Source organism: Cryptomeria japonica, chromosome 3, assembly GCF_030272615.1.
Source record: "Cryptomeria japonica chromosome 3, Sugi_1.0, whole genome shotgun sequence".
NCBI lineage: Eukaryota > Viridiplantae > Streptophyta > Pinopsida > Cupressales > Cupressaceae > Cryptomeria > Cryptomeria japonica.
Window position 1 is genome coordinate 649,765,749 of NC_081407.1, and position 9,793 is coordinate 649,775,541.

Below are 9,793 nucleotides of genomic sequence, written 5' to 3' on the forward strand. Positions count from 1 at the left end.
AAGGAAGGGAAAATGTTGGGGTTGTGTTTTGGAGTCTTCTATTATTTCATTCCATCCACCTTCTACTCAAATGAAAGACCCTAAAAGTACATCAGTTTTACAAAAACCTCCTTGATCTTATCCTCTATTTCTTTCACCAAACATGTTTCTACCACAAAATTTTGTCCATATACATCAAATATCAAATCTTACAAGCTCTATTTAACCTCTTCTTTTGTGCCACATGCAAGGCACTCTACTACATCTTCTTTCTTGCAATCAAAACATCATTAGTAAAATATTCAACATCCTCATCTCCTTTTTTATTCTTTATTTTTCTCCTTTCCAATGCTCCTCTCATTTTATATATCTATTTTCACATCACTTTCATTTACTCAAATCATTCTTGCTCTTATTTTCTCAAGTCTCACTCTAGTTTTTTCAAGTACAAGAATCCTTGGAACCTAGAAAATGACAAATATCAATTTCATCTTTCTCTTTTCCATGTCCAAAGCATCAAGAAGACTTTATATGAATCCCTTTACCAAAACCTTCAAATTTTGTTGTAAGCTACACTGCACTCAACAATATTTTACAAACTTAGGAATATTTAATTAGCAAATCCTCTAAGCATTTCCTCTTACTACTTGCAAATACATTTTCTAGAAAACTCTCTCACACTCCACCCTCAAGTTCTTTTGCAAATTTCCTAATGCTCAAGCCTCTATCTTCACAGTCAATAAATCCTACTACTATAGTATATTGTATGGAACTCCTCTAACATACTTTGAATGCATGCTCTTTTAAACTATATAAGGATTATTCACCCAAGATTCATGCATAGCATACAAAATAAAATTGGATGGAAATTGTAAGCCTTTGAATGACTAATTTTGTATTATTTAAATATAATTAACCTCAAATATATAGAAATAACAATGCTTAACCTCATGAACAATACCAATTTTATAAGCTAGAACTACTACTGAAATCCTAAATGAAGGAGAATCCTTCTCAACTTAAAATGATCATTCCTTAATTTTTAACTTCTCTTGATGATCCACTAAAATATGGACACCTAAACACTAGCCCAAGCCTCCCTTTTATAGAATGCATGTGCCTCTTGGAAATCCCATGCCCCCTCTTTGAGAGAAATACATCCAACAATCAAGAAATTCAATACATTACCAATAGATGACACTTGAACTTCCCCATGAAGGTGCCTATATTTGTCTTTTTTATTTTCTATAGTGGTAACCTAATGAGTTGTATTTTCCCATTCTTCTTTACACCCACCAAGACATGTGAAAGCTTAACTCTTACCCTTCCCAAAATCCATACCAAGTTGGGGATTTTCTTGAATATTTGAAATAATATTTAAATGTGTCCACTCTTACAAATTACAATTTCCTTTACACAGACCACGAATATTAATTATTTTTAATCCTTTGTGTTCTCTTGGACACTTTCTTAGGTGTATGGAGATATGTTATGGCTTGAATTTATCCCTAATTGAAAACAACAATCATAAAAAAATTAACAATATTATTTTGATTTTATACAAGGTTTATCTTACACCATCAGATTCTCCTAGGTAAAAGCACAAAGTTGTGTCACACTTTTATAAAGGAAATGGTCAATACCAATTCAAATTTTCAAATTGAATTAATAGAAAGTAAAATATATTTTTTGAATTTTGAAATGATGTAAACTAATAAAATATATATATTTTATGTTTTTAATTTATTTTAAATTAAAAAAATATTATTTGAATATACATTCTTATAAAGTAAACACTATGATTTAGTTGCTGATAAAATGTTGAAATTGAAGTCACACAAGGTGTCACACTTTATATAGTAAAATTTACCTTTTTTTCTTCATTTTTTTGTGTATATTGATAACTCAAAACTTTAGTGCAAAAAAATATTTTTTTATGTATTTTGCAATAAATTTGAAAAGTTGTGTGTACTACTCTTTCCATTTGGTGTCAACTTTTTTCTTAATTATTCATCCAAATTAGAAAAGAATTATATCATCTTTACATAAACTCTTTTCTCTAGTGTTTTTTTTTTAAAAATAAATTTTAGTATTTTTTCTTTACAAGATAATCAACCTTATATTTTAGTGTTGATGACCTACATTCAATAAATATAAAATATAAAATATAATTAAAATATTAAAAGATATATTTTAAAAAATTCACTTATAGATATATAAAAGGGTAATTTTACATTTCAAAAAAAAAATTATTTATAAGAGGAGTTGTTGAAACATCGTTTTTTTCAAACAAAAAAAAATAGTTTCTTAATTAGACCCAAAGTGATATAAAATATGTACATTTAGTAGACAATTTCAATTGGAAAAGTTGTGTTCCATATATAAGATATCTATAATGAATCTCTATAGATCATTTGTTTGACTAACACTAATTTTAGTTAGAATTATTTAAATTCACTTGTGCTAATAAGTTGGCCTGAATTACTTAAATTCACTTGTGCTAATGAGTTTGTATCTTATATAACTCCATAGGTTAGTGTAATCTTGGGTAATTGGGAGGTTCCTTTTAATTTGAACTTCATATCTATTTCCATTTCTCTCATTTGATCTATAAATCATAAAAAAAATTGTAATAACCTATTTAGATGGATATTTTTCTAAGTTGTTCAAATTCTTTTATTTTATGTTTTCCAATTAGTGATATTAATCAATTTTACCATGATTAGTAATTAAAATAGAGAAAATTGTGTACTTAATTAAAAATATAAGACAATTAAATATTCAAATCGTCACAAGGTTTATTTAGGGACATACTCAATCAAATAAAAAGTGTAAAACCTTTATCAATTTTCAATATTTAGTATTCTAGATAAATAATCTTACTCTCTATAATATGCTACTAAAACTTTTCCAACTACTCTCGCATTGAATTTTCTACTTGAAAATATTGTTCTGTCAAATTTACTTTGCAATATCCTTTACATTCTTCAAATTCTTTTTACAACAAAATGATAGAAGGTAATACATTTTAAATTTGCATATTCACAACAATTAAATTGTACTCAATGTAAGGAGTTAATAGGTGAGTATTCATTGTTATTATGGGGGCAAGTTTTGAAAGCCATCAAATGGATGCCTGCAAGTTGCCCTTTTTAATTCATTTAATAGGTTGAGTTCAAATTAGATACTTTTCTCTACAAATAATTTACATTCATTTAATAATTCTAACTTTCCAAATTTTTAAAGTAAAGTTGTCACTTTTCCTTTTATTCTAGGTTAGGTTTAGTTGGTAGTTCCTTTCTCACAATTATGAAAAAATCAATTTTGCAACTAACTTGCATAGTATTCTAGGTTGATTAGCCTTTTATTAGAGTAAAATAGATTTTAAAACGGTCCAAAACCGAAACCAAAAAAAACAATCACTAGGACAAACCATACACAAGTCATAGTAGGCTAGTGACAACATAAAAACATAAAACGGGGTCAAGCAACTTGAAAACTACATAATATTGTTTACAAATTGAATTGAATTAACACTCTTATCAATAATTTTCCTATTAATCTCAACTAAATCCTCCATAATGTTGGCATTCATTTGCTTACCTTTGTCCCTACTGTGAGTGTGAGCCGATGGTCCAAAGTGGCCTAAGTTTCACCCTCCAAATTAGGCACTTTCTCCTTTCCTTTACCATATACTAAAATTGATGGAGAAGCATGAGTATCTGAGGAGGAAAAATTGAGGGATTAAATTTTTTTATTTAGTCTCCAAAGACACTCTATATTGTTTGTCATGGTTGTCTTGCTGACAACAATAACTATTCCCAATTTTCCATTTATCTTTTCCATCGCCATCTCTAGGATCATTATTTTGTTGTCATGGTCAATCTTCATCACCTTCACATCTATAGCCAGCTTCTTTGTGAGATCCAATAGGTTGTTCACTTTTTGAGTAGGGGGTGTTCATTGTGCTTTGTCTAGAGGTTACGTCATTGATGATGCATTTCAACTCTGAAATATGTGCAACCAACTATTAGAGGAAGTTGTTATTTCCATTTATTTAATCCTTCACCACTTTTTCCCCTTCCCCTATATCTACCACCATGGATTCCATGTCCCTACCCACCTGGGTGATCTTCTCAACTTCAATCGAGATTTCAATTTAGAAATACATATCATGTTGTTCATCATCAAACCTTGGTGGGATAGAATTGTCTTCATTGCAATTTTATTTCTTCTTCTTGGAAGCCTTGTTTCCTTGAGTGGACGCTAAAATGGGGGAACAATATTTTCTTTTCCCACTAAAAATAGAGCCCTTCTCAATTTCCTTGCTTTGACCTAAGGGACATGAGGGCATAGGTTCCTTGCCTTTCTTAGTAGGGAAAGGGCTTAAGGATTCAGGGATGAACTTCTCAAAGGATATATAGTCATAGTCCCTCTTGTCAAATATTTCCTTGTTAGTTTCATACCACTTTTCCTTAGCAAAGTCCTTGCTGGTTTTTTTTAGGGGTACCTAGAAGGAAAGCCTCTTCATCAAAGGATTCAAACTCCATGGAGTCATCAAAATAATTCCAATCGGAATTATAGGCATAATTAATGTTATTGTATCTAGAGGTTGAGGGGTGTGGCTTAATCTTGAGAGATTTGATATACTCCATAATCAAAAGGGTTAACCTGTCATGAAAAACAAGGGAAATTTACTTTTTTAAATGGGCATTGATAGTATTTCTCTGAGATGAAAGGAGGTAAAAAGGGATAAAAATACAAATATCACGCTTGAAATGATTCAAAAGAGTAAAATGATACATAAAAGAGCTTTTATAGTGGCCATCTAAGGTTATGTACCTCAAGATCACCTCCGCAACATTCATGCATAGAGACTTGAGATCCTTACAATTGTATCATCCATCCTTTGTGCAACAAACTTTAGCCCTTCCATTTGTTTGGAAGAAAAACTAAAGAGCTTCCTTCATTTCTTTCCTATCCCTATAATTTTTTTCCCATCTATAAGAGTTTTGATGATCTCTACAATGAGGGTTTCATGAATGACAAATTCTCCTCCACAAACCTATAAAGTGTCATTCTTTCAGCCCTTGATAAAAAGCCAAGAACCCCTAGCTCCATGACCATGAAGTTTTTCTTTGTAGTTAGTAATCGCTTTGCCTGAGACCTTGTCGCACACCTCATTTTTATTCTTTCATTTTCATACAAAGTGGGTTCTAGTCTATTTTTATCACCACCCATATTGGGCTTATAAGCTAACCTGTGAGCACCCTCTGGAAGCCCACTGGACCATAAAATACAATAGAGAATAAAACAAAATATTTTGGAGTTGGCAAGAGAATAAAAACTTATTCCCAATAATGTAATGATGCGGACACCTCATCCCTTTCTTCCACTTATGTGAAAAGAACTACACAATTAAGTGTTTGATAGCCCCCAAATCAACATGATCTACTATCATTCTAAATGAAGTTTTTAATATTTGTAGGGATAAGATCATGGGACCCCCACTACTTGATACTAGTCTACTTAACTCTAACATAGGCCAAGTCATCGGCCACTTTATTTCCTTCTCGAAGGACATGGGAAATTTTTTAATTATCAAGGGATCTTAGCATCCCTAAAGTGTCTTCAATCAAATTCTTTATGACACAACTAGAGATTTATAAGCCAAGAAGGACATTAACTATGTTGAGGGAATCACTTTCAAACCATATTCTTCTATATTTCTTCCTCATAGCCAACTTTACACAAATGTAGGCAGCCATAGCCTCAACCATATTCTTCAATTGGATTAGTTGTGTACATTAAGTTAAATTTTGCATTCCAATGGAAAGCTTGATGGTGATTTCATCAAAGGGATTAATGACATCATCATCATATAAATGGGTGTTAAAAGGAATTTTAAATAATATGATATTACCATGACAAAGTGTCAAGATCATCTCATTATGATGCATGAATGTTCATGTGAACCAAAAGATAACGTTTGGAATGATCTTGTATGGTAAGAAGTACATAAAGATTTAACAATCGCATGTTATGGTTGATATCTCTATGAGTTAAGTAAAAGTATTGAAGTGAATCAAATGTTTAAGTGTTTTTTTTTAAGGAGGAGGAAGTTAGCCAATGTTTTGGACTTCCACAGAAAAAAAATTAAAGTTGATCAAGGAATTCCAATATTGTAGACAATCCAAGTGAACTTGAAAATTAAATTCTAAATGTGATGATCATTGAATTTCTACATAAGATTTGATTGGTGGCCTAACTCAATCGACAAGAGCTTCCTATGATAGGCACAAGGTCACTATTGGAATGTGCAAAAGCTAAAGCAAAAGAGACGACATTTAGTTTTCTTTTATTGTGCTATGAGAACACACAATAATTCCCTTATGAAACCTATCAAAATTAAACTATATATATGTGTTTAATATTTGTTAGAATTTTTAAAATAATTTTTAATTTTAAAAAATTGTGATTGAAAGTACAACTTTAAAATGAAAAATTGAAGTCTAATATTTGGAATAGTTTATAAAAGATATTTAGAAAAAACATTGTTTTTCAAATTTAATTTAATTTAATTTTTAACTATTAGAATGTGGAAAAGAGGGGACACTTATTTTTCTTTTAGTATGTTGTGAGAATACACAATAATTCTCTTGTAAAACCTATCAAAATTAAACTATATACATGTGTTTAATATTTGTTAGAATTTCAAAAATAAAAATTAAATTTAAAAAATACTAATTAAAATTATAATTTTAAAATGAAAATTTGAAGTCTAATATTTGAAATAGAAAAATATAAAAAAATTTAAGAAAAGGTCAAAATAGATTATACAACAATTTTTTAATCTTGATTCTCAATAATATCAATAGAAGAAAAATTCAAAAAGCTTTATTGTTGAATCCCACCACCAATAACCAAAACTCCAGCTATTGCTAAAGAAATAGGAACAATCAGGCCTAAAATTTGACAGCCACCGCTGCCTATCATATGATTTTTTTATGATGGTTTAGTCATTGTAATACCTTTCATTTTACGTTTTAAGAAAAATATTAACTGTCCATTTTTTTTAATTTGACAATAGTTTAATATAAATTCTTTTATATTTAAATATTTTTTATCAATGTAATTAATAATACATATCAATGATTATATCTTATTATTTCAATTATGAGAAGTTTCTAAAATTGATATTTAAGACAATTTTGTACAAAAATATTAAAAAATTAAATTGACAAAATTTCTAAATTTCTATAAGAAAAAACATACTAAAAATTTATATACAAATAGTATAAAATTAGAAACAATTTATCCTAATTCTACCGTTTCAAAATATTCTAAATAAATTTATATTTTTATAATAAACCTTCTGAAACAATATATATCAATATTATAATTTATAAGAGCTATTACCTATTTTGAATTTCTACGGTTTATTAATAATTTAAAGTATTATATATACAATTTTTGGGGGAAATAACTTGTCAATATACAGTCTAAAAGAAGAAAAACACCAAATAGACCATCTAAAAGAGAAAAAACGGCCAAATAGACCATCAAATTCCAGGCCTGGAAACAATGGTGAACCCAAATCATTTTAAAGAAGGTGAAGAAACTAAATACGTTAAAGGAAAACTTCTATGAATCATTGAGAGGCACTCCATAGGATTACTTTTTAAAATACAATATAATTTCCAATTTATTAACCTGGTCAACAGTTCTTATCGTGTAGCACACGGTTTTCAGAAACTATTTTCTAATACCATGGATTTTGAAAGCCTTAGATATTTGTTACCATCTGTTCCGAATCCAAATTATATTCTATAACTTCACATAATCGCAGGGGCATTGCAAAGAAAAGCATATTTGCTGTGGAAAACGAGAGAAGAAAGAGAGGAGAACAGAAATATTTGGCAAAGAAATATGGCCGCTGATTCAATGTTAATCGTTCTGTATTTGTTGCTGGGAGGATTTGTTGTATGCAACCTCTTTTCTGTTCAATGCAATGCCAACGCAGAAGGGGATGCAAGACCCACAAAATGGTGCAAGACCCACAAAATTCTATAGATGTGAAGAAGATGGTGCAAGACCCACAAAATGTTTTGGAAAGCTGGGATCCGACCCGGCTCCATCCCTGTACGTGGTTTCATGTCGCCTGTAACAACAACCAACATGTAACGAGGGTGTAAATCTATATATCTTTCTTATATGATAAGTAATTTTGCCCAAAACTGTTTCTAAAACACATCATATAGCTTACTAAAGTATGATATCTATATCGTTTAAAGGGATTTGGGAATGAGTGGTCTTTCTGGTGCTCTCTCACCGCGGATCGGTGATCTTCCAAACTTACAATATCTGTAAGTTTATTGCAGTCATACACATTTTAGCTACGAATATGTGTTAGTTTAAGGTAAAAGAAAGATAAAACTCTTTATGTGTGCTATTTTTCAGGTATTTATTTAGCAATTCCTTGAGTGGAAGCTTGCCAACAAGTCTGGGAAAGTTAAAAAATCTGACTGCTCTTGGTCTTTCTGACAACAAGTTTTGTGGGAAAATACCCACCTCACTTACCCATCTTTCCAACCTTCGTTTCTTGTAAGTCGTCATTCTCTTGAGCCTTCATTATCCAAGCAATGATATCTGCCATTATTGAAAATTTGAGAAATTGAAGCTTCTCACTAACGTATATTTTCATATCTTGAATATTTCAGAAATCTCTTAAACAATCAACTCAGTGGCCCTATTCCAACAGGAGGGTCGCTCTCAAGATTTGGATATAATAGGTAAGAAAAGTTTTTCACTTGATTGTTTCTCATAAACTATGTTATGAGCTATACATTAACATCCATATGACTTGGATTTGGTTTTATGTTTTTGCATGTTATGTTATGTGATAAAGTTTCAAAGGCAATCCTGGCCTCTGTGGTGGTGTTGTGCAGAAGCCATGTCAAAGAATGGAATGAAATGGAAAGCACTGTGATTTAAACAATTATTATTATTAAGCAATAAATTTTATCTTGTAGTTCTAGGCTGAAGCTATTCTAGCTGCAAAACAGATCAGCATGTTAGTAACAGGTTAGTCAATCGCAACCGTTAATTGCAAAATCGATGGTGTAAAACGCGCGACTAACACACGTGTTAGTCACTCCGTACTGTCTTTTTGAAATCAGAATAGACATGTCCACATTCTACTTTACATGCTGGACAATCTGAAATGAGCAGTAATACATGTGCTTTGATTTGTAGAAGATGATAATAGTACCTTTCAACATTTGTTGGTACAATACTTTTACTGATAAAAGTGAGAATTGCAAGCCATTTGTGCTTTTGTATGTGTGCATGCAGTGTATATTTTTCTTTAAGATGCCCTAAATAATTATTATTGTTCAAATGTCCTTTTATGTCATGGGCAAGATATTATTAGTTTGGCAATATAAAGAAAAGAATTTTTTTAACTTTGAGGCAAAGTCTTAATGATGAAAATGGAGAGGTCATTATGAACGTGGTTATATAAACCAATCAACAGTGAACATTGTATCCCAATCTTAATAATGCATATGTTTGTACAAAACATAACATTGACTTTTGTTCACAAGCTATTTGAGAGTTTTTCAATGAACGTGCAATGCATCTATTAACTATTTCGAATCTAAAACAGCTATGAACACGATAACAATGTTATGGATTGAGATGTCCCTTAAACAAAGTGTGTAGACATTTCTGTATGCTATGAGTAAGACTGAGTGCTCTATCATCCAACTATAGTCAAGAATATAGAACATCTCCCATACATTAAATAAGCATT

General features: G+C 30.5%; 1 protein-coding gene across 1 annotated transcript in view; it reads left to right on the forward strand.

The window, feature by feature from the left end:
* The window catches only part of LOC131037987 (leucine-rich repeat protein 1-like), a 66,217-nt gene extending 57,244 nt beyond the window's left edge, over positions 1-8,973 (forward strand). The window contains exons 4-6 of the mRNA XM_059217604.1: positions 8,442-8,583; positions 8,700-8,771; positions 8,928-8,973. Coding sequence (XP_059073587.1) covers positions 8,442-8,583; positions 8,700-8,771; positions 8,928-8,973 — 260 coding nt within the window. The remainder of the gene's footprint in view (positions 1-8,441; positions 8,584-8,699; positions 8,772-8,927) is intronic.
* Positions 8,974-9,793: the final 820 nt, after the last annotated feature.